Raw genomic sequence first — 26,958 nt, forward strand, 5'->3', positions numbered from 1 at the left:
AGCTTCCTCATTCTCTTGCATGTTTTGGTTATGGCTGGTGTCCACCATTACAGATTTAGGCACTGTGTCTTGTTTTAATTTAGGACTGCATAATCCAAGCATTCCTGGCAGTGTTCATGGAATGGCTGTATTACAGGTTCTGAGATGTGGCCCATATTTTGCACCTGCACGGGACCTTTAATGGATTCCACATCAGTTTGGAGGAGTGCAAATATTGCTTAACACATGTTTTCCACTGTGGTTTTCTGGCCAGGGACTGTGGTCAGGATTTGTATATCCAGTGTGATTACTCTATGGTCTGGTTTTACCAGTGAGCATTACACTTCTCATCTTGCCATCCAGTACCCATGTTGCTGATTATCACATCCAGTATGCTTACCCCTCTTGTGGGAGTGGTACGTTGTTCCTGGGCCTTTTGGTTTATGGATTCTATGAACTTTTGTCCTACACTGTTGGAGCTAGTATAATGCTCCCAGTCTATGTCTGGGTATTTGCAGTCACCCAATATAATGTGGTTTGGAGGACTTGATATATTCATGTATTCCAGCATAGGCCGGATGCAGTTCCTGGTGTTGGGACAGTAGTCTGTAGCGGGCTATAAACTGGGGGGCAGTTTTAGCCACTGTTACTTGAGCATGGCTAGTCCATGCTGCTTTTTGTTGTGGTACCGACATGGGGGCGTGGTTATCCTTGACAAGCTAGTCACCCTCCTTTTGTAGCTTGTTCCAAGTTTTGAGGCTGTACAGCACAGTATGAGGTGTAACCTGGTAATGTTAGGGTGCTGTTGTGAGCCTTGGCTCAGTTTTCTGTTACAGCGCAGTTATCAACATTCTCCATACTGGGTGAGTTTAGACTGCATGCATCTTGCTGTTTCAACTTATCCCTTATCTTATTCTTATCCCTTCTGATACCTATGGAGATAGGTTTGTGTTTTGAGCCTTACCTATTCAGGGCACACTGTGGGTGACAACAGCCTTTGCCAGTATCCATACGGCCTGCACTGATAGGTGCATGCCAGTCCTAGCAGGTGGTGCATCATGTCATGCTCAGCATGTCATCCCAGACTGGCACACATTGGATCCCCTTTGACTAACTGCGATACTTCAGTCAATTGTTGCACTTGATCATCTCATTGTCATGTTGTGGCATGATGCTTGGTGAGGGTAGGATGTTAGTCAGGGTCCTCAGGTGTGCATATAGTACATGGTGTTACATTACATAGCATTCATGCCTCAGGTGGTGCTGCAGGGCTGTCTCTGTCGGATGCGCATATTACACTTCCCTGTACATGTTTGAGAGCAGGTTGTGTCATGTTAGGCATCCCTGTTACTATATGAGTGAGTCAGAGAGGGGTATCATTCCCAGGGTTCCTACTGAGCCAATGTATGTGCTATGCGTTACCTCTTTGCCAAGGCCAGGGCATACTGGGCACGCCTCCTTCTGCCTACTGGGGCAGGCTCAGGTTGTTCCTCCTCCGAGTCACGCTCTGCCTGTGATGGCCTTGGCAATGGTGGGGGGTTCGCGTGGGTTTCCTCCGGGTACTTCGGTTTCCTCCCACATTCCAAAGACATGCATCTGGAGCATTTCTCCCCGGGCCTCCACTGAAAACAGGCTCTGTGGAACCTAGTCGGACTTTCCCGGTCAACAAAGGATAAATAAAAATAAATGGTGGGGGGCTGTTTGGCCCGGCCCTATGCTGGTCCTGCTGCAGCTGTTTTCGCAAGATCATATTATGTAGCATAGCACATACCATGACAATTTGGGTACATGTAGTTGGTGTGTACTGCAAGGCTCCACCAGATGTGTCCAGACACCGGAACCGTGACTTGAGCAGCCCAAACACATGCTCTATTACATTACGTGTTTGTGCGTGTGCCTCATTATGGCATTCCTGTTCAGGTGTGTGTGTGCGTTTCTGATGGGTGTCATCAGCCACGGCTCCAGTGCATAACCTGCATCCCCCACTAGGTGTCTGTGTGGGATGTCCCCATTGGCAAATGTCTGGTACAGCTGCGTCAAATGCCAGATGTGGGAATCGTGGTAGCTCCCAGGGCAGCCAGCACACACATTCATTATTATGCCCTGGGCATCACACATGACCTGGCAGTTGATGGAGGGGAAGCCCTTGCGGTTGATGTATGCCCTACCCCGCTCACCGGCTGGTGCTTTGATGCGTATGTGCGTGCAGTCTATTGCACCCAGTACCTCAGGGTATTCCGCTATTTGCTGGAAGAGACGCATATTGCTGGCCAATACCTCACGGGCATTGGGGAAATATACATGATCACCGACATGTGCTGACATGGCATCCAGGAACTGGTGCAGTACCCTGGAGGCTGATGCCTGTGATATCCCCATCATATCACCAGTTGGTCTCTGGAAGGTACCTGTTGCTAGTATTCTTAGGCCTACACATACCTTGGTTTCCACTGGGATGGGTTCCCCGCTGTTGGTTCTGTGTGTGAGGCATGGCCTGCACAGCTCCACTATTTGCTGCAGGAGGTCTCTGTCCACTCTATAGCGCTCTACTATCTCCAGCTCATGTAACCCGTGGTAGGTGACCCTGGGCCTGTACACTCTTCTCCGTCTCCTCACTGTGGGTTGTCTGGCACCATCTGCGTTGTCACCACCCTCAGCAAGTCGCCTATGTCTCATTATGACAGCTATGGCAGCCCCTAACATTTCTGCTCTGAGTTCAGCTTTTTCAGTTTTCACTTCTGATAACTTAACTCCTGTCTTGCAGTGTCTCTTGAGAGAAACATTCTGCACTGCTGTTTGCAGAGTTTTAAGTGCTGGGCTGGGCTACTATTCTGCTTGTGTAATTGCCTGCATCTAATTGTTTTCACCTGCTAGCTCCAGCAGTATTCCCTACTAACTTCCTACTAAATCTGTTGCTTCCTTTTTCCTTTCTGTTTCCTCAGGGAAGAGCCGTGTGCAAACCAGCAGAAACACGCTCACAGTGGCTTACACGCGCGCACACATACTTACACAGTTCAGAATCTGCTTATTCGGTTTAAAACGCGTGCACGCCCGCGCAAACGGTGTTAAAAATCTCTCAACACGCTCCCACATGCTCAGTCTGCCTTACACACGCGCACACTGCCTTACTCGCGCTTTGTGGCGCGCACACGTGCGCATACACATCCAGCAAGAAACTTTGGTGTAGGCAACAGTGTACACCTTCCATTTCTTGACTTTCTCATGCTTACTTAGTGGCACACCTCTTTCCATGATATCTGTCTGACATCTGTCATGTAACTCTAACCTCCAATGAACTGCATTTCTTTCTACCATTCCCCCCTGTGATGTCACCTATCTCCTACTCTGTTCCTCCCCTTATGTAACTCTTACACTACTCAGAATGTGCTCATTTGCTATGTGACAGTGGAATTCAGTATCCTTACACTCATTTGCATCAGATTGCCTACTAATGCTTAGTTACATCTCTTAGACTCAGCTTCCCCCCTTAGCAACCACTACACGGTGGCCATGTTGGTTTTGCTCTGCTGGTCCCTGCATTGACATTCCATGTATTGCATTAAACCCACCTTTGTGGGTTTAAAACCTTCGTTTTTATGTTCTATGCAGCGCAGCCCGTTTGTGCGGGGCTGCTGGTTTAAACATCGGCAATCGCCGAAAATAAAAAATTATATTTTTCATATATTTGCATCAGGTTACCTTGCCAATGGCCACATATTTGGCCATTGGCATGCTGCCTGACACATATGCACCCTTTATTTGGAGCTGACATGGCTCCATTGCGTTTGCAGAAACGTACTCAGTTGTCAACTGAGTACATTTCTGCAGCTAAAACGGCTCTTACACGGGCTGTTCTGGGCTTCCTGGATCGCTAATCATCCTCATTTGCATGCTATTCGGCTGCAAGTGAGGTGATTAGCTTATCCACGCCCACTCAGTGTAAGAGCCGTTTTAGCTTGACTCTTACACGAACTTTGGGCTGTTCCTGGATCGCGAAGGCTGCATGGAGTCTTACACTACTCTTAGACTCCGTGCAAGCCTTCGTGAATCCGGCCCTTAATCTATGCAAGTGATGCACAGTCAAACACTGTTTATGGTTGATTTCCATCAGAATGTTGCTTTCTATTTGTAAACAGATAGTGATGTTTTGTCAGTGCAGCACAAAAGGCAGGCTAGATGGATGTAAAGACCAACCTACATTGTCATATAGATATTTATGTGACTCAGAGAGGGGAAATGTGAGGATATAAAACACAATGGGAAAGTGTAGAAAACATCTAATACTTTATAAGTGAGTAGCATATAATGTAGTACTGCAAGTAGAAATAAGTATGTTTTATAGGAGCTTATCAACAGCAGAACATAAGGAGGGTACATTAATGACAGAGAGACCTGACTTTAGTCTAAACAACTCGAGTTTGACTATGGCTTGGGAGTTTGATGATGCAGGCAGGGAGGAGGGATACGTTTGTGGTAGATTTCCTTGGTGGAGATCAGGAAATTGCCAAGCAGCGGTGCATCCTATGGGTGGGTGGGTGGGATGGTCTGCTGCTGTCAACCTGTTCTGGAAGTAAAAGTTGGCGCAGTATAGATTCCATTTGCATGAGCAGCCCTGGAGTGTTGCTGGGTGGATGAAGAGAGTAGGGGTTTATAAGAAGACCTGAACTTACCTGATGGCTGCCCTAATTATGCCCCTCAGTTGACTGCCACCCTTGTGATAGGGAGGAAAAAGGCTGATGAATGGCAAGCAGAGAGCAAAGATCTGTGTACGCATACACACACATACTTACGCACACAAACAGTATACACAGGATGAGCTGCAGAAGGAATGGTATATGAGTACATATGTACCACTCAGCTGGATGGAACAACCCATCAGAAAAGGATATTCATGCTGTCCTGCTGGAGATAAACAAACCAGACAATGCACACCATTGGCCAGTATGTACACACTGTGCCATTAAAGAGCAGTGTGTAAAGTGGTATGTCCACTGAAGGCACCCCCTCAACAGTAACAGAGCTGTAACCATTAACAGCATTGTAAACTGACATACAGCTACTGGTGAACTTGATGATGTGGTTGTGCATCCATATATGGTTAGTATGGCTAGGGTTATACATGCATCAGTGATGGGAGCACACGGACTAGTAAAGGACTGTGAGGCAAGATCTTACCTTTCAATCTCTCAGCTTAAGAAATGTGGACAAAGCTTAAATTAATGGGGGGACAGAGGGTCAAAAATAGGGACAGATTTTAAATATTGCTCTTATAACCTTAGAGAGGTACTAGAATAGCAGGATTTTTGTTAGCATGCATCTTTTGAAGGATATGAATTTTGAAGCTCAAATGTATGTCATTATTTAGAAACTTCAATCCTCAGTGATTTCCCAGCAAGCCACAAATTTTATGAGGAGCAGACCAAAACTATGAGGGGTAAATCTGGACATTCTTTGAAAATCTGGACAGATGAGAGGTATGGGCAGGATATGGTGGCTGGGCAGTCATTGTCTACACACCAAAGATGTCCGTTAACACAGCAGGACTACAGTCATTGTGGCACATGAGCATCTGCAGTGTAGTGTGTGCACAAGGACACCAAACTGTTCTTGAACAGTATACTTATCCCTGTACTGCAAAGTATTTGTTGACCCTGTCTTGTGTAGCTTTCCTGCATTTTGAAACAGGCTATGGTATCGGTCCTTGCTGCACATTAAGATAAGAGGTATCAGGCATTCTGCCGCAGCCTTATAAACTGCTGCATACACACAGTAGAAACATGCAGTCAGCCCAGAATATTTTTTATCCCATCTGCACTCTTCCATGTTGTTTGTAAATGGTAGACCTGTTCAGGACAGATCTGCTGCACTCCGGAATGATGCGCGTGCTTGTACCTGCTCTTGGTAGAATTTTTTCTGAAAGTTTATTTCCTTCTAAAGACATAATTGCCCCCAAACCACTCTGTAACCAGCTAACAAACACCTGGAAATGCAGACGTCTCTTTGTCAGTGACTGTAGATACCTGTGTTGGTGACCAATGTGGCAGGGTGGACAGCCAGTGCAGCCCATTACACCCAGAACTATTAGATCTGTACTGTACTGTACTGTGCAAGTCTTGTCTTTTGGATAAGACACCAGATTATTTTGTCACAGGTGAAGTGTGCAACCCTTTTTGACAGCCTTTGGAAATTCCCTTCATGCTGCATTTTAAGGATGAGTGCTTGATTTCTTGCATGGAGAAACTCTTGTACTAGGGTAACATGTTTTTCCATCTCCTGCTTCTTGGAACAACAGTACATGACAGTGCTGGTGACTTCACAGTTATGGAGAATTACTGAGCACCTGCATCCCTGATAAGTCACTAGTACCACAGAAGCATATGTTTTAAATAGTTGCTGGTGGCTTGTGGGGCTAGACTGAAACATGGCATCGACCATCCACAGTGCCACCCGGGTAGATCATATACTTGTTCAGTGCTAGTGGGCGCAACCTGCTCATCACTTAGGTATTATATCATGAACTGACTTGAGTTTAGGATCAGATCCCATGGCTCCTTGCACATATCCCTTCACTGAGCACTCCTGCACATCAATAATACCACATTTTGTTTTAATAACTCATCTGAAATATTTTGATCAGGAACATGGCCTTGTTAGCAGTAGGCTCAGTATTGTGCTGAATGATGTCTGCAGCTGACCTGTTTAATTTTGTTGCAGTATCCTAAAATTGTCCGCTGTCTGCTGCTTTGTAGGCAATGCATTGAATGGAAGTGCTGGTCGTGGGCCATGGTTATAAAAGGTTTTCGTCTATTATTTGCTTGTTCAGACATATAACTGCCTTGTCCTTACAGTGTGCTGCACTTGACTTTAGCCCTAGTGTACCTTATTGTTGGAAAATTTCTCACTTTAATATAGGTAGCCAGTGTTATGTAGTTTTACACTTCGAGGTTGCACTATGGAGTACATGCCCCTAACAGTACCAGGGGGCAATGTTTGCCTACTCTCTGCAGGTTGCCTTTACATTTGGCTTCATTTTACTTTTCTGTGGCTTTGCTGACATTTTCTTTTTCTGCTGTATCCTGCACCGCCTCTCTTTGTGAAGTTTTTTGACTTATAACATCTTGGCATTTTCTTCCACGTTCATTATACCTCAGGGAAATCCCTGAATAACAGCCACATATGCAAAAACAGTTTTCTAGCTCTTTGGCCGTTACTCATGACATTTTCCTCAGGCATGGTCTTGCTTACATGCATGTCATACAAAAGTGACTCAGTTTGACAGACCATATCCTTAAAGGGTATTCACTTAGAGCTTTACAAACATCTGCAGCATATTTTACAAATGTTTCAGCATGAGATAGTTTTGGAGTATGTGTTTTTTTCATTGTTACTGCTTAGTTTGCAGAACTTTTACTTGCTCAGTCCTGCTTTACTTTGCTCACAATGGTTGTTATGCACTGCATTTGTTCAGTTGTCTGATGCATGGTGTACAGCCCTTGGGCAACATTTTTTGCTCAGAATAATTGATATTGGAGTGCGTAAAAGCTTCTTCCATTGAAGTTGAATGTTACCTGATGTTACCATTTTCTTGCCTTGTGATACCTGTTCATTAAGCATTAATAAAATAGAAGGCAATAGACCTAACTGTTGATCCTATTCAGGTCAAAACAGAAATATCTGTAAAGAGATTTTCTTTGCACTTTGTCTCCCTATCAAATCTTGAGAGAATCAGTAGGAAGATGTTTTTGTTGTTAATCCATGACTAGTCCAAAGTCAAAGTAGATCAGTTAGTTTAAACACATATTTGATAATGGTAATCCACGGAATTGACAACAAAGCCATTTTCAGCATTGAAACACACTCACCTGTGAGTCATGTGGCTCTCAGAATCACAGCCTGTTTACCCCACACATTTCAGACTGACTGATACATTCTTTAAAGAATAGACTTTGCATTCAAAATCTTACACAGTTTAAAAAAAAATCAGGCTGTTTTGGGTCTAGGTCCTGAGGAAGAAAAGTTAGTGTGTGGTTTAAAGATGGTCTTTTCAGTTGCAATTGATTTCTTATTGACCATGAAGCTAGGATGGCTTTCTCACATACTTCTCAACAGGCCAGAATTGAAAATGGGTACAAATTAAAACAGGCAGATGTGTGACTGGCTTAACCAGCCCACATACTAGCATTCCACCCCATCAGCTCTTGAAGTGATAAACAAAAAAAAAAGGACATTTGCAAAACTGCAGGAATGCCAACTGGCTTCCTGCCGACAGTACCCAATTCACCCCCCCCCCCACCACCACATCTCTACATAATTAAAAAAAAAAAAAAATCAGTGATCAGGATCAGATACCTGGGGTTCCTAAAAAGGAGCCAATCAGGTCATACCTGTGCACCCTGCCCCCTTCCTCATATCTTAATTTAAACAAAACGAAGAATATTTTTTTTTAATTTTAACCTGCAGCTGAACAAACTCCTTGCTATAGTTCATACTGCACACAGAGTGTTACATCACTTATGATTTGCTTTAATTTTTCTTTACTTTAAATTGCAGCAAACTACTTGCTACAATGTTGCAAACAGTTGCTACAGTTTGGACCACACACCGAGCGCTACAGCAGTGTTTGACCGCAAATGCAATACCTACTGGCTTTCAAAAGTTGGTATTGTGTTAGAGTTATTGGGATTTGACCCTCCAACACTTTATACCTGGGGCAGTAGTCTCTTTTGCTCCGCCTAACTACAGTACTGAAATTAGGCACAGCCAACCAAAAATCTGGACAGCTAATTAACATAAAATTTGAATATCAGATATCACATAACTCATCCCACTTCCAGTAAACGTTGGATACTACTCAGAAACATACTTTTAAAATGCAGAGACTGACAAAAATGATAGAATTAATGTAAGCAAATTATCAGAGACAGTGTAAAATCTGTGGATGGAATTGCAAAGTTCTACCACACTAGGTCATTTATTTTTTCTGAAAAAGGGAGTAAGATGCGTGTCCTCTTTCTTGAAATCATTGGTACCACTAGTGTGTTGGCCATTAAGCTTTGATTTAACTGTACTAGACTGCTTCAAAAAGTCACGTGATGTGAGGGATTGAGAAAAGAGACATACCTCCAAAAAATAGGAGCATGGTATGCAGAGGTAAGTCGGGCCTGAAAACAAGGACAGACAGTTCAGAGGTCTGATTCCTATAATGTGGAAGGTGTTTATATCTACCCAGGTAACTTGTGATCTGATGTTGTCATTTTCATTCATCCCTCAAGTGTTGGGTTTGGATCCACCTTGATCGCTTGTTCAAGCTCATAGAACACTGCAACTTATCACCTTACATATCATAGATCTTGTTTGCCGACATAGCATTTGGATGTCGTCGCTGTAAACTCTTGAGTGAGCTCTAATAGTTCTTTGTGAATTAACTACTTTTGGATATATAACGTAGTTATCTTTTGCTCCTTTTCCTCCATTTATTCTTAGATAGCTATTTCTAAATATTTTCCCTTTTTTCTCAATACTTAAGAGTTTTCTTTAACACCATTGCTGATACCCTGTCACTGTTTTAGTACTCCTCTTTTACTTAGCATTGTTGGCAATTCCTTTCCTTTACTATCTATTAAAAAAAAACATTTTTTTTTTATTTTCAGTTGCTCTTCCTGTCTCCTATTATGTCTGGCAAATTATTTGAGTTTTAAAAATGCGTGGCCTGTGGCCACAAAATACCCAACTCTGATGCACATTGAGTGTGTTTATTTCTTCTTACCTGGAATCTGACTGTGGTATTTGTAAAGGGTTTAACACCCGTGCTTTGATATAAGTAGATTGTTGCTAAAACCTTAGGCATCCATCAGGAGAAATGTATGGCCTCTACAGGATATTTGCCTGACAATGCCTTAAACTGTTGGCAACTTTAGGCAAGGTGTGGCAGCTGAGTAGAGAGAGGGCCACTGTTGAGACATCCATAGCCTCCATAGAGGATTTTATTTTAATTTTATGCATAGCCCTAACTCCATGCTTTTGTGGCAGCCTGAGGGTCACAGCTAAAGCACAATGTACACAAAGTATGTGCAGACACCAGACATAATATTTGGTACTTCCTAATAGACCGTGCATGCCAGTGTCCCTCAGTGCCACTGTCTGTGTGTGTGTGTCTGTCTGTCTGTGTGTGTGTGTGTGTGTGTGTGTGTGTGTGTGTGTGTGTGTGTGTGTGTGTGTGTGTGAGAGAGAACCTGCACTGGGAATCAGCAGAGCAGCAGTTCTCTTAGTTGTTTGTAAGTATGAGGTAGATTTGTTTTCCACCCTGTATGAGTAGATTTTGTGGTTCAGCACAGAGGAAGAGTGTTGTACCTATCACTGCAGTCTGTTTAGCTACCATTCTGTAAAATGAGATTTTGTCTTGTGATAGTGAGAATGCTGCATAAAGCCAGGAAGCCACCTACTATTAGGAAGTGTTTCTTTGATTTCTAATGTGGAATGGGTTTTTTTTATTGATGTAATGCTAGGAAACTCGTTCCACTGCCAGTAGAGCTTCCTAATTTTCTTGGCAGCCTGTTGTACATGCTTAGTAAAGACCTGTCTCTTACATTTTCTATTAAAGACGGTTGTTCTGTATGAGCTTTTACATTTTCTATTAAAGTCTGTTGTTCTGTATGAGCTTATCCACCTCCAGAGCCTGTCTATATATTGTATTCCCACAGCAAGAATGTTAAAGGAGTCTTGTATCTTGCTGCTACTACTATAAGGATAGTCATGCCATTTCTAATTGGATGGCTAGTTGTGTTAGACTTAAGAATGTGTGTGTGAACCTTTTTGTGGAATAGCTGGAGATCATGTACCTGCAAGTGCTGCTGTACTGGAAGTTTTTCCCTGGGGTGTCAGTAACCCACATGTGTGAACCAGTGGCTTGGTTATTGGTATGCACATTTTACTGAATTTTTATTAATTGAAAAGGTCACTACAGTTGTCATCTAAGGCATGTTAGTTGAGGTTTCCACAGTTTTCAGATTCATGGCTTTTGTAAACTGTGTAATTATGAGTTACTGTGAAATATAATAATGCAATTTTGTGAGGTATTCACCATAACAATAGATGAATCTGAACTTTTATTATAATTTCACATTATTCCTCTCCTTCCCCCTTTTCTTTATGTATTTCTTTTGTCCTTATGCAGTGAATGCACTTTCTCTGTGGGTTGGTTGGTGAGATAATTCACAGCTGGTGACACCCTTTTACAGAGTTGAAGAACAATGGTATAAGAACATAGTAGTGGCTTCTGAATCAATTATGTGCCTTGATGGCATATGGCAGAACCTGGTATGCTTACCATGCTGTCACAGTGTGGTTCCTGAGAGGCATCATCTTCTTGTGTCACTTTAGGCTGAGATCAGCATCAGAGTCTAACTTGTGAATTATCATATGATTCTGAGAGAAGGTGGTCTGGCACTTATAAATTCTGGTTTACAGGAACAGTCCTTAAGTAGTGTGGTAACCAAATTAGCTATTGTGATGATGATAAAAGGCTTCAGTCATTTCTTGTTTGGAATTCCTCACGTGTACTTTTTTAGAACTTTTTACAGATAAAGATGTGTATTACTCTTGTTTGTTCCTCATCTCCTAGAGCAAAACGAGCTTGTGGTCTGGGCAACATTTTGGGAAAAATTGGTGGCAAAAAACAGAAATTGAGTACCCTGGAGAAATCAAAGTTAGATTGGGAAGCATTTAAAGAGCAAGAAGGAATTGGCGAAGAACTGGCCATCTTCAACCGAGGAAAAGACGGGTAAGGGTTATTGATTTCTTTTTTCTAGGCAAATTAATTGCTGAATTTAAAAGTTCTGAAGTTTTAAAGCAAGTGCTTGCTGCACACTACATTCTGTGCATTTCATTAGTTTCACCAGAAAAATATTAGGCATGTCAGGACTAACTTAGCATTCTCACTTTAAAACAGTAAATCTGTCTTTATATTTCTTAACTGTATTAGCTTACAGAATTGTCGATACTGTAGTAGCTACTCTGATTTTTTTTTTCTTTTTCACAGTTGTAGTTCCAAAAATAACCCAAAACACTATTGCATGAGGAGCTTGTCAAGTTTAATCATATTTTGAGGAACAAAATGTAGTTTGGAATCATAATTTGCTGAAGAATTAATTGTACTTTGGTAACAACATTCAAATTCCATCCTAGTAGTTCTCCGCCTGTAACAAGTTTACCTTCCATCTTTTAGGTTTGAAATAAAATCCTCCTTAAAACGGGTGTCTTGTAAATCTGTCTGTATTTATTTTTTGTTCTTTTGTTCCATGCTTCCTGCAAACATTTAAAGCACAAATTTTTCTTTAAGCTGTACCTTATATTTGGTAGGATTAATTCCATACAGAGTATCTAACACTCAATTGATGTACCAACATACCATTTTTATCCCTGTTGTTCTTCCTATCCTTTATTGATAATTGAAATAAAATCCTTGCCATAAAAACCTTAAAGGAAGCCAGTGTATGTGAGAAGATGAGTTTTTGACTATTATTTAATTACAAAGAAACTAAAACGGCAATTTTAATATATAGTGTAAATGCATTTATTAGTAACAAAGTAAACCGAGTTTAGCTAGAGAATGAAAATTGATGGATGCCAAACCAGGGGAATGATCCAAAAAGACATCTTGGAAAATTTTTCGTATTAGATGCCACGTAATTTATGTTTTCTGATTTAAAAAAAAAAATAAGCATTGAAGATATCTTGTAATTATGATTATAATGTATATTCCTTTTTAATTTCAAATTTTTATACTGTCATAAACTTATTAGAGGGTACTATAAACAAAGCTCCATCAGTTGTTTAACCTGAGACTTCCTGCTGCTTATTAAATCATTGTAAAACTCTCCACACAAAGAAATTCTGTTAACTTTTAAATTGATAAGACCTTAATGAATTTCTTGAAAGGAAGTAGCCTAGCCTGTAAATGGAGCTTAAACAGATAGTATAGTCAAGTAATTTCAGCATTGAACATTAACCAACAAAATACTAGCAGTTGAATCCTATATTATTTATAGTTAGTTAATCTGAGTGAATTAAAATTGCAGCATCCGTCGTCTGAGGTAATCAGTATTTTTGAAGATGTTTAATATTTAGCAAAGCCTTATGGTTGTAAAATACAAGATGGATTTCTTGTAAACAAGAGACTTCTACATCAATAGTGTCTATATTAGATAGTCGAACATTTGAAAGTTCGACTGTCATATGGTCGACACCATACGATCGAACTTTCAAAAGTTTGAATATCTAATAAAAATAATAAACTACACAAAACGCCTACCTGAACGCTCTAAGCAGGGGGGCAAGCACCCCTGCACCCCCCAAACACCCCACTCTTTAAGTATACCAACTCCGAGCTCGCACTGCAGTGCAGAAAAGGGAAATCTTCCCATTTCACGCTGTATGGAGATCTCCGTTACAATGTTCGAACATTTAAATATCCGATCATATGGTGTCGACCATATGAGACTCGAAATTTTGAATGTTCAAACATTCAGTATAGACCCCATCCATGTGCTTTAAATATTTTAACATATTGCCCATTTTATTAGGATTATTCAAACCATTACCTTTATTGATACCATTCTCATTGATATCAAAGTAGAATATAAATGAACTTTTTTGAATACAGTGCAGTGAAAAAGTATTTGCCCCCTTCCTGATTTCTTACTCTTTTGCATGTTTGTCACACTTAAATGTTTCAGATCATCAAACAAATTTAAATATTAGACAAAGATAATCTAAGTAAACACAAGATGCAGTTTTTAAGTGATGATTTTCTTTATTAAGGAAAAAAAACTATCCAAACCTACATGGCCCTATGTGAAAAAGTAATTGCCCCCCTTGTTAAATCATGAAGTAACTGTATTTAATCACATTTTTGGGAAAGCGGAGTTCAGTTTCACTAGCCACACTCAGACCTGATTACTGCCAGACCTGTTGAATCAAAAGATCACTTAACTAGAACCTGTCAGACAAAGTGAAGTAGGCCAAAAGATCCCAAAAAGGAAGACATCATGCTGCGATCCAAAGAAATTCCGTAACAGATGAGAAACAAAGTAATTGACACATATCAGTCTGGACATGGTTGCAAAGTCATTTCTAAAGCTTGGGACTCCTTCGAACCACAGTGAGAGCCATTACAATTATCCACAAATGGAGAAAACATGGAACAGTGGTGAACCTTCCCAGGAGTGGCCAGCCTACAAAAATTACCCCAAGAGCGCAGTGGCGACTCATCCAAGAGGTCACAAAAGAACCCAGAACATCATCTAAAAGAACTGCAGGCCTCACTTGCCTCAGTTAAGGTCAGTGTTCATGATTCAACCATAAGAAAGAGACTGGGCAAAAATGGCATGCATGGCAGTGTTCCAATGCGAAAACCACGGCTGACCAAAAAGAACGTAAAGGCTCATCTCACTTATGCCAAAAAAAATCTTAATGATCCCCAAGACTTTTGGGAAAATATTCTGTGGACTGATAAAACAAAAGTTGAACTTTTTGGGAGGAGTGTGTCCCTTTGCATCTGGCATAAAAGTAACACAGCATTTCAGAAAAAGAACATCATGCCAACAGTCAAACATGGTGGTGGTAGTGTGATGGTCTGGGTCTGCTTTGCTGCTTCTAGACCTGCACAACTTGCTGTGATTTATGGAACCATGAATTCTGCTGTCTACCAAAAACTCCTGAAGGAGAATGTCCGGCCATAAGTTTGTGACCTCAAGCTGAAGTGCACTTGAGTTCTGCAGCAGGACAATGATCTAAAACACACCAAGTCCACCTCTGAATGGCTTAAAAAAACAAAATGAAGGTTTTGGAGTGGCCTAGTCAAAGTCCGGACTTGAATCCAATTGAGATGCTGTGGCATGACCTTAAAAAGGCAGTTCATGCTTGGAAACCCTCCAATATGGCTGAATTAAAACAATTCTGCAAAGAAGAGTGGGGCAAAATTCTTCAACAGTGATGTGAAAGACTCATTGCCAGTAATCGCAAATGCTTGATTGCAGTTGCTGCTGCTAAGGGTGGCACAACCAGTTATTAGGTTTAGGGGCAATTACTTTTTCACATAGGGCCATGTAAGTTTGGATATTTTTTTTCCTTAATAAATACAATTGTCACTTAGAAACTGCATTTTGTGTTTACTTGGGTTATCTTTGTCTAATATTTACATTTGGTTGTTGATCTGAAACATTTAAGTGCGACAAACATGCAAAAAAAAAAAAAAAAAAGAAATCAGGAAGGGGGCAAATACTTTTTCATTGCACTATAATTTACAAGCAATCCCATCCTTGCTTGCAGGAGCCCTCCCCTAACATCAAAGAAGCAGTACCCCCCCCCCCCAAAAAAAGGAGGGAGCAAATCCATGCCCATTTCTGTGGGATCACAGATAATTCTGTGATCTGGAAACTATGAATTTTTGCCAGCTCTTTCCAAAGATGGAAATCTAATATGTAAATCTTTAAGTAACTTGTAGAAGATCCAGGAAAAGAACCTTGAAGGAATTAATTTTTTTACCATGAGATTTTCCTCATATTACCAAAAGCCTTGCATTTTTTAAAAAACCTTGGGAGGAAGGTCTTGAACAGTTCTAATTAAGGATTAGTAATAAATTAGGTTTCTTCTTTTCTGTGAGGCAGATAGGGTCATGTTAGAGTTAGTGTAAAAGTGCAGTTACTGCAGTATTATAGCCAGTCTTAAGTGAGCCTATCCTGTGAACTGTTTCCAGTTTCAGGGAGGTGTATTATTATCTAAATGTTCAGCAACTCCAGCTATTGTAAAATTAAGGCTTCTTGTTCCAAATTCTGTATTTAGGATTTTAAGGAAAATTGTATGTTTTAAATTTTGTGATCTCATGAAATAATAGTTATTTTTCAGTTTAAAAAAAATCAGCCTCTGACTTGGCCTGAGATTTAGAAATTTCTCTTTTTTTTTCTAAAGAAATGTATCTTATCTGCTCAATTACAATTGAAATTGTGGTAAATGATTTCACCTTTTTAGTTAAGAAGTCAAATATTTGTGCCCAAGAAGGAATATCTGATCAAGACTGTGGGAGTGTGAATTTTATATCATTATTTGCTATAGTTACATTAGAAGTTGCATTACAATTACCAGGGAGTGTAGTAGGGTTTCATTCTATGGCTGACATACCTATTATACTTGGGGTGGGCAATTAATTTTCCCAAGGGGCCACATGAGAAACTGGGACTGTTTTGGAGTGCCGGACCATTGACACACTCCTCGCACCTCCCATAACCCCGCTCGTTTACTCCCCTCTCCCGGCTTCTTTTTCCGTTTCTATCAGCAGCCCCCTCCCCAACCATTCCAGTGTTCCACTACTTGGCTATTACTCTCCAGTTACCATAAACACTGTTCAAACCTGTCAGTGTGCCTACTGCTTTCTAATTTGCTTCTACAATGATTATAGATATTGAAATAAAATAGCACAAACACTAATAGCCATTTGCCAAACAAGCAATACAGTCTTGCAATGAAAACAGACTTAACATGAGCAGTAAACTCTCTGCCCTTGAAACTCGCATTCATTGAAACAGCATTAAAACCCACATTCAAAAAAATGCATCTGGCCATTGGAGGATTAAATTTACCTTTGGGCCGTTTTCAAACCGTAGGCTCCTTGCACACATTTTTAGGGCCATGCATAGATGTAGGTTCATAGGTAGGTACAAGGCTATTGGCCCAAGGGCCTAAGTAAGCCTAGCCAACAAGATTCCCTGGCGTACGCCATCCAAGAAAGTTAATTTCCTGTGCCCCTGTCGAGCAGAGCCACAGAAGTGATCCCCGGGGTATATTTCCTATTTCCCATCCACTCATCAAGATTTTTCTTGAAGAGTGCTAATGAGGAACTTTGCTTGACATAGATGGGTAGCTTGTTCCAGAGTTTAGGAAGTCTCTGAGACAGGAATCTATCCCTCCAGCATGTGCTGTTTATTGTGGTGACAAGGTTTAGGTCCCTAGAGCGTGTAGCATGTCCAACTGCTGTGGTTTTAACATAGCTTTATATATTAGACAGAGATCTCCTCTTTGGCTCACCTTCCTGATTGTATTAAATTATATTCCAGCACCAATTGTTATAATATGTTTTAGATTTGTAGTTTTGAACATTCTTCCAGTAACAGTGAAACAAAATGTATGAACCAGTAATGACAAAACTACTCATTTCAAAAAATTTCAACCATAAAAGGCCACTCAGACGGGTCTGTATTAGAACATCGAAAGTTTAATTGTTCGAATCACTAAAGGTCGACCTTTAATGATTGAACCATTAACATTTTGAATGTTCAGAAAAAATAAATTAAAAAAAAAAGAAAATCTAAAGGGTGTAGGCAGTGGGGCAAGCCCCCCTGCACCCCACACCCCCCGCTACTTCAATATACCAACTCCGAGACCACACTACATTGAAGTAAATGAAAGTCTCCCCATAGAGATTTCCATTTACCCTTTCCAAGTTCTGCACTTTTGCTATTCTCGTGTCGACAATGTCGGATTCGACATTGTCTGCTTTCGAGAATATAATAGGTAACTCACTCAGACATCTGTCATTACAATCCACCAATATCAGTTAATAAGCAAAATCTCCGCAGAAGTAAAAGTCATCCAGATAATTCCACATTAAAGAGATCTGTAACTAATGAAGAGATTACTACTGGCAAACAACTTTACATTTGAGTGTTTCATATACAAATTCAGTACCTGCTGCCCTTGAAGAATGAATTGCCTATGTAGCATTAAAAAATTGATAATCTGGTAATCTTGCAATAGGGAATGACTAACAGAGAAGTTCATAGTTACTAGGCATCTCATACAAAGGACAACACACTCAGGAGTACAGAACCCGTATCCTCTTTAAAATGCACCAAATAATTAGCAATCAAAAGGGCATTGCAATATCAGTACTCCATCTACATGGTGTGGGAGTAGAATCCAGTGCCTTCTGCACCAAAGGCAATTATGCTACTAACACTGCTTTCAAATTCTACAGCACAAACAGTGATTGCCATTTGCTAAACAAAACAGTTCCACATGGAAGACAGACATAGCATGAGCAAACTTCTTTTCCCTTGAAAACTCACAGTTCTATGAAAATGGCACTGAAACTCAGAATTCCCTGAAAATGTACTGAAACTCAAACTCACAATTCTGTCAGCATTCTGGTAGTTGGTGTAGACTAGAGGATTCAGGTTCTTGTGTCCATTGAAACTCACAATTCCTTCAGCAGTCTGGTAGTTGGTGTAGAGGATTTACGCTCATGTCTCCTGTCTCTTGTAACAAAATTACAAGATGAAGCCTGATCAATTTAATTGACTAACCTGCCTCCCCCCAAGCTAGGGCATTTACATACTATGCCTGTCATCCTCTTAGCACAAGAAATCTGGACAAAGCCTAAAATGGGGGAAAAAAGGCCCAAAAATATGGCTAGATTTTGAGCCAGTATTTGGTACCATCTTTCCTTTCACTTTTAACTGCTCTACTGTCTCCTGCAAGCCTTAGTGGTATGTATGACCCATTATTTCATTGGTTACTGTAAGGTTTTAGATACTTTAGGAGATTACGTACACTCCCCACCTTGCTTTTACTCCCTGCTGGCAGCCATGCTATTGTGGACTCCTCAGTAAGGACTCTCGGTTAAACTGAACTGTAGACACCAACATAGGTGCACCCAAGTGCACAAGTTTTCATCAAAAACAACTTACCTCCTATACTATGTGTTTTCACCATCTTTCCTGAGCAGTTAGGATTTAGCAATTAAGATGTACTCAGTGAGCACCCCGCCAGTGACAACTGCTGCCTGCAGCTACTGCTAAACTATATTATTTTCCCGTACAAGCAAGGTACTACCTTTAATTTTCAGTTGTAAGGTCTTACTTTTTTTCACCAGCTCTTTAAGTTTGAATTGGCTTCTATTACATTTATACCCTGTATCTCTTCTGTTGTGGGATCTTCCTGGACCCATATTTACACATTGATTTTGTTATAAAATATACCATTACCAGTTGAATCCAGGGTCAGCCCAGTCTGTTTACCCTCACGGCACTCGGGCTCACTCCACTGTCTTCTCACACCATTCCCACCAACCCCCCCATATCCTCAAACGTATACCATATCCATACACACCCTTTAACCAATTAATCAATCAAAATTTAATCCACACACAATTCCTACACATCCACCTGCAACCTCACCCGTAACCCCTCCCTTCATCTCATTCACTCTCTGTAACTTCCCATTATCTACCTCTGTTTCTCCGTCTTACTTCATCACAACTTTACATTTATAATCTACTATGGCTACCAAATATTCTTTATTCCCTTAGTCTTCCCTAATATTCATTCTACTACTTGCATATTCAACAATCTCTTTTTCTTCCCTCACCACCAGTCACCAACACTCCCCCTGCCTTCCAACTCATTACTGCCCCAACTCCATGTTTCTATTTGTCCTCACCTTTTCAAAGTACATTGCTCACTACTCACAACCTTCAAGTACGTCTCCACCCACTCACCTGCCCTCCCCTCACCTCCCTCAAATACTGTTGACTTCTTGTTAAACTATCATATCTTCTGCTTCACTCACTAACTAATATCAGATTGCAGGATGACATCCATCCCAACCCTGGCCCTCTCACCCCACATCTCCACACATTCCCTAGCACCTCAACATCAACCCTATCAGTCCACCATATACTAAATCAAACAATTCTGATCTACTCCTAATCAACCTTAACATAAGAAGCATTCTCAATAAACTTCATGACTTCCATACTACCATTGCATTATACTCCCCTGATATTGCCATTGTGACTGAAACCTGGCTCAAGTCATATATTAATGACCAAGAGAATCCTGCCCACTGGCTACAGCATCATTTTCTATAACAGAACAGTGAAACATGGTGGAAGGGTTGCCATCTTTTTCAAAGACACCCTTAAACTGGAGCAAATCAACTGGTCCCTCCCAGAACTCCCTAACATTAAACTAATAGTAGCATTCCTCGTAATTAACTCCCACAAAACCCTAACCGTCATAGCAACCTACATTTCCCCTGGCAACAATCTAACAATAATAGAAAACCTCCTGCTATGGATATCTACTAACTGCACGCAAAAAACATTGTCCTAGGTGATTTCAATCTTGATTGGCATACATGCTCATCTGATAACCCCTCTAATGTTATCAACCTTCTCATCAGTAAACTATGTCTTCTCATACAGTCGGTTGCCTGTCTGACACACTTGGTGACTATGCACCTACTTTTATCCTCAGAAGGAAGTTTCACAACCCCAACAATATTACCTTAAAACTCATCCGCAACAAGAAAAACTTTACTCCATCATTGTTTAACAACCTTCTGAAACAGTATGACTTGAACCCCCTTAAAACACTCCAACTTGACTTAGCAGTCCAATATTTTAACAATGCTTTCTTGAATGTACTTAATAATTTAGCCCCCTTTAGAAAAATACACAATAAATCTAAAAATGCACCCTGGCTAACTTCTTGCACCAAAACCCTACTAAAACAATGTGACAAAGCCTGGTCTGCCTACCACATAACTAAAAACATTTCAGACTTCCTAGCATACAAACAACTTCGTTACCAAGCAAATAAAAAACAGATAATTATTGACAAAAATTCTTGCTTCCTCAAAGCCCAACAGGAAAACATACATATCCCCCAAAAATTCTGGCATAGCATTAATTACCTCCTGAAACCGGGCAAACCTTCCACTCCACCCTCTACCACCTGTAATGCTAGCCTAGTCACACAATTTAACTCACATTTTATCAACTCTGTAGAATCCCTCTTACAAAATAAGCCAATCAAACCTCTAACCATACCTAATCTCAGTAATTCCCCATACCCTTTCACATTTCTACCTGTCCAAACTAGATTCATCCAAATGCTTCTCACCAAGCTTAAACCCTCATCTCTTGCTGCTGACCTTCTCCCAAATGGATTTTTAAAACTAGCTGTTTCATCTATCTGCTGTTCTGTTTGCATACTCATCAATTGCTCCATCTCCGAGAGCTACGTCCCCTATATTTGGAAAACCTCTCACATCATACCACTCCACAAAGGTGGCCAATCTACCGATCTCTCCAACTATCGCCCCATTGTTATTCTGTCTCCCCTATCCAAATCTTAGAAATGCATCCACCGCCAGCTCATTGATTACTACTGAATAACAACATGTTTTCCAATATGCAGCATGGATTCAGGCCCAAGCACAGTACCAGTATTGCCTTGATTAGATTCACTGACACTGTGAACCTTAAAAACAAAGGCCTCTTTGTCTCTTCACTCTTCAGTAAGCTTGCTGCATATAACCTGAGTTCCACATCCCCAGTGGTTTCATAGTTACCTCTCCAATAGACAACAGAGCACTAAATGGGTCACTAACCTCTCCCTTAGGTTCTATTTTAGGCCCCCTTCTTTTCACCATATTTACTAATAACCTGCACTCTGCTACTAAGTCTGCTACCATAATCCAGTGTGCAGATGACACCTCCCTCATCTGCTCAGCTCCCACCACCCTCGAACTCAAGGAAAAATCATAAAATTCACTGCTTGACATGGAAACCTACCTAACAGAGAATTAACTCATTCTCAATCCAAAAAAAAAAAATAAAAACAAAGCTCGTGGTATTCACCAAAATAGGTCAAAATAGGGACCCTTCATTTACCATGTATTGCACAAATCACACTGCTATCGAACCCGTAGATCACGCCAAACTCCTTGGTGTGTCACATTCAACAGTCAACTAAAACTTGACAAACACATAGCAGTAACTATAAAAAGAAAGTTGACATAGGATTTGGCTCTGTAGAGTTGACCTAATTTTATCTCACAAATGCCTCCAGACTAGGCTCAGCCAGATAATTTCTTCTCTCCACTCATCACAAATCTTTACTAATTTACAAAAGGTTGAACTCTCCCAACTAGAGTTATGCTATAATAAAATAGCCAAATTTACAGCCAACTAACCCTTTAAGGGAGTACTACTACTTAGCCCTAAAAAAAAAGCTCAACTGGATTGAACTACCTAGTTTGGTACAACTAAACCAACTCACCTTTGCTCACAATATTTTAAACAACCCTGATTCCTGTCCAACTCTAAAAGACTTGGTTCAAACTAATACTAACCCCAGAGACCTTCAATCCTCTGATAAACTTCTATTTAAAAGTAACCAAATCTGCAAACTGTTTTGGTGACTCACTGTTCTCTAACAAAATGCCCACGTCTTGGAACCAATTGCCCTAGCACATTCTTAAACTTAATAACACCTCCATATTCAAGCAAAGCCTGAGAGAATGCCTCACCAACCACTAGCTCTGTCCATGCTCTAATCCTGACTAGGGATCCTACTTCTCCACTAATTCAGACTACTGTTAACTATATTTTATTGCTCTGAATTGCCTCTGCCTACCAATCTTTAAATATACTCCAGGTGTGGGATTTCATATCACAGCATTTGCTCTAGCTAGTCTTACAGTTGCTATATCCTTCTGCCATATTAATGTATTTCAGTGCAGTTATGCTCTGTTAGTTGCTTACTCCATTATTTCTTGTACCTTGTATTTTTTTCTTATTGCTGTATTTACCTTGTATAACTACCTGTTACTTATTTACTTTGTGTGACTTGTATTATGCATCTTACTAATAAGTTGTAAACCACTATAATACTTTGTAAACTTATTATTTTTTCATGTGTACGGAGCTGTTCTCCCCGGGTCTCTGCTGAAAATGGGCTTTCAGCCCAGTCTGACATTTACCCGGTAACAAATGCAAATAAATAAATAAATAAATATAATAACTATTGTTCTTATAGACTAGAAAGTTGCTGGAATAACAGGATTTATCTTAGCATGCATTTTTCTGAAGGAAATGAAGTCTGAAACTCAAATATATGACATTTAATTATTTCAGTCTTAAGTGATTTGCCAGAAAAAAACACGTTTATGAGGAATAGGCCAAAAATATAAAGCAAACCTTATCTGGACAGTTGAGAGGTATACCTGTCAACCTGTTAGTGCAAGAAATGTGGACAAAGCCTAAAATAATGGAAATACACTTGCCCAAAAATAGGGATAGATTTTAAATATTGCTCCTTTTAACTTAGAAAGTTGCTAGAACAGGATTTTTGTTGGCATGCATTTTTTGAAGACTGTGAAGTCTGTAACTCATCAATATGTCATTATTTAAAGACTTCAGCCCTCCGTGAATTGCCAAAAAACCACACATTTATGAGAAACAGACCAAAACTATGAGGCTAAATCTGGACAGTTCAGAGGTATGTTTAAAAAATATACACGCCTACACACACCTACCTTCTCTCTGCTGTCACTCAGCAACACACACACACACTTTCTCTCTTACAGAATGGAACCACTGGTTTAAGTTATATACACACACTCACATACAACCTATGAACTAGTTTAAATTACAAACATACGCATGCACACACACACACTTTCTGTCTTATACAGAAATGGAACGGATAGTTTAAATTACACACACACACGCGCGCGCACACACACACACACACACACACACTCTCTCTCTCTCTCTCACTTTTTCTCTTATGGAATGGTTTATTTTAAATTCCACGCGCAATTGTAGAATGTGTTTACTTGGTTCTCCTTAAAGGAGAAGACGCCACCACCATGGAATAAGAATATATTTTTTTAATGTATTATTACAGTAAATGTTTAAGCCTCCTCTGGATCTAGCTTTGTGGGCTGGTCAGGAACAGCCAAAGGGATGGATGTGGCCCGGGGGCCGTACAGTGCCCAGGTCAGCTATTATAGGGTGAGGAGGGTTCAGGAAGTCTTTCTGTGGTGTAGAATGTGGTTCAGGATTCCCTGTTGCAAAGATTCAGAATGAGTATCCATAGACGGCAAGTTAAATTGCTTTAAGCTGTCAGCTATACATTCCTTAGAATATTTTGAGTTCCTCCTAGGTGAAACAAGAGCCTGAGATAAGAAATATTGCATGAAGATAACACATTATGCCTCTGTTCCTTAATGTTGGTTAAAAACATTTAAACTTCCATTTCCAAAGACTAAATTGTACAGAAATAAATGCATTCTCTTACAGAATTGCTTTGAAGCTTTTAAAACAAAAAAATGGATCTTTCGGACTGGCGTCTCTGACCCTCATGCTCCCAGAATGACACTGAAGACATCATCCTAGCATTACGTACCTGTTGGGCATATATACAAAAAAAATAAGCAGGCTGATAAACAGAACAATATTGTTCCCTTATGAGTGAACACTGAACATAACCCTTTTGCTGTGTATACACCTGAGCTCCCAGTGTTTTGCAACAGATTGCTTCACTCTCTAATAGCAGCATCTGATGTTGTCATAACAGTGTGAAGCCAAGATCATCTTTATGCCTTCCTTATGCAACATCTGTGATGCCAAAAAGTGTTTCTAAAGGCAAACTTGGAGGGGAAACAAAGTAAAATTCTGATCGCTCCTGTCTAGCTAGTGCAGCCACTATTCACTGTGCTAATTCAGATATCAGTGGCAGGTCCATTGACATTGTCTCTCAACAGAGTGCAGGAAGTGTTTCATTCAAATTTTAGGAAACCACAAATTCATCCCTGGTTTGGCATCCATCTCCCTCATGAATAGGTGCAACAAGTAAATGTGCCAACATATCCTTGTTCTGCCCACCTCTGGTTTACTAATACACCAGCACAAGTGCCAGAAACTACCAAAGAAATGTAATGGTAGGCTTCTAAAGATCCTTACAGATCAGTAGCTTAGTAAGTACCTATGAACCTATAAATGTCCTGGATGATTGCCATATCATTTCATAAAAGCCATTAATTCCCTGATAATGTCTTTCCTATATTAATGGAAGCTGAGCTGCCGGTATGGCGGCTGTCTGAGATACACACGACTCAAAAGCTCCTCTGACATCATTCAGTGATAAGGCTGCCAAACGATCGACAAACTGTCTTTGTAAAGTTAACCAGATTGTAATCTAAAGGGCATCAGCAGTCAGTATGTCAGTGAAGAATAAAAAGGTGAAAGGAGAAAAAAGCAGGGGGAATCTAGAGAAGTAACAAGGATAGTGTGTATACAGATGAGGAACCTGCCATGACACTGAATGCAACTTGGCTGATAAGAGAAATGAAATAATCGCTACAGGAGAAGTTAAGGAGTCAAGAAAAGAAATTAGATCTGCTTGAGCAAACCCTAAATGAGCACACTTAGCTGTGCTGCAAACTTTAATTGATGATGATGTTTAACTTATGGCAAGAGCAGATGCAGCAGAAGCCCGTTTAAACTACCTGGATAAGAACAAAAAAAAAATATGTGTATGTGTGTGTATATATATATATATATATATATATATATATATATATGTATTATATATTGTATATATATATGTATTATATATTGTGTATATATATATATATATATATATATATATATATATAAAAACAGACTTAAAAGATAAATCAAAGAGGCAGAATATGAAAATATCTGGAGTAAAAACAACTGTTGAACAAATGAGACCATGTAGTAATATAATGGGCAGCTCGGGATTGCCTCGAGTTCGGTGTGAGCAAGGAGATTTTGGCAGTACTCCCAACAACAAAACTTGGTCCTCTCATTGTATCGTTGCTGGCCAACAAGAGCATGAGATCGAAAATCTAGACGAGGATGGCAACAATACGGAGAAAGAGGGACGTAGTCTGGGTGCCATGCCTAAAAGAACTGCACCCAAACAGACTTATTCTGTAGCTGTTCACCACGGCAGTCAAGGTACTGTAACCGAGTCTGTTCCTAATCTAGTAGCAGATAGGCAAGGCAGTAATAAAGTTAATAACAGGCATGGAGGGCTTGATACTTTTTTAACGAATGTGCAGACTTTCAATTTTATGATAATAGAGCTGGTATTGTAGCCAACACTAGCGAACAAAATGATGGAACTCTTAAGGACAAGATACATGTTTTTGGTAAAAAACTGAATGCCATCAAAGGCATACAGTTAGATAATGCCTACTTAAACCGTTGTATTTCTTTATGCATTGTTCCCATGGGGCTTACGTTTTTTAAGAAGCCCATGGGTATACATATGTCTGTAGAGAATTTACATGAGTGCAATGAAATGTTTGATAACTTTGGGATAACTTTTATGAAATTTATTCTTAAATGTAACGATGGTAAGTTATGCAAACTCATGAAAGAAGTTGAAGAACTGAATGTTCGTATTACCCAGGACCTTTTATTTGATGAATGGCAGCAATTATATGATAGACAATACCAGTATGCTAAAAATAACAATCATAGAATTTTTAACAGAAAGTGTGCCAAACTTTGAAGAGATTTAAATCAATATAAAGAAGGGAAGGTTTATAACTGGGATAAAACCCATAAGGTGAAGAATAACCAGGCCAGCACTTCTATGTATCACAGAAACTCTGAGAGGTCCAATCATGCTACATATGAGGATTTCCACTCTTTTTTAGTGGAGGAAACAGAGTGGGAGAATGTAGGAAGGAGGAGGGGGAATTACCGGAATCATCAAACAACAAATTCCAGGACAGACAGGATGAAAATGTGAATGTTATAGACAATCAAGAAATAGTTAAATATAACAAAGTTAAATATGGCAAAGGCAATTTTTATATCTACAATTACATTACATTGGAACTACATGATGAACATTTTGCTTTATTTAGAAAAGGAATCAAATTTGTTCCTAATATGAGATTCAATGTAGTGGATTATATCATAGAATTCAAGTTATTTGTCTGCAAGTTAAATCTCAGTATATATTTTAAAGATGTAGGAGCAAAGAAACCTGAGGGACAATTGAAAAAAAGAAGCACTTTCACCCCTCCACTTCACCCCTTATTGGCTAGTTTTGAAAAAGTGGTTATAGATGATTTATATCAACTATCCATAAA

General features: G+C 40.0%; 1 protein-coding gene across 1 annotated transcript in view; it reads left to right on the forward strand.

Moving 5' to 3' along the window:
• The window catches only part of CFDP1 (craniofacial development protein 1), a 681,610-nt gene that overhangs the window by 570,249 nt on the left and 84,403 nt on the right, over positions 1-26,958 (forward strand). Inside the window, exon 6 of the mRNA XM_044081456.1 lies at positions 11,600-11,758. Within this exon, the coding sequence (XP_043937391.1) occupies positions 11,600-11,758 (159 nt within the window). The remainder of the gene's footprint in view (positions 1-11,599; positions 11,759-26,958) is intronic.

The sequence above is a fragment of the Protopterus annectens genome, chromosome 8.part0, assembly GCF_019279795.1.
Source record: "Protopterus annectens isolate FY-2018-M chromosome 8.part0, PAN1.0, whole genome shotgun sequence".
Lineage (NCBI taxonomy): Eukaryota > Metazoa > Chordata > Ceratodontiformes > Protopteridae > Protopterus > Protopterus annectens.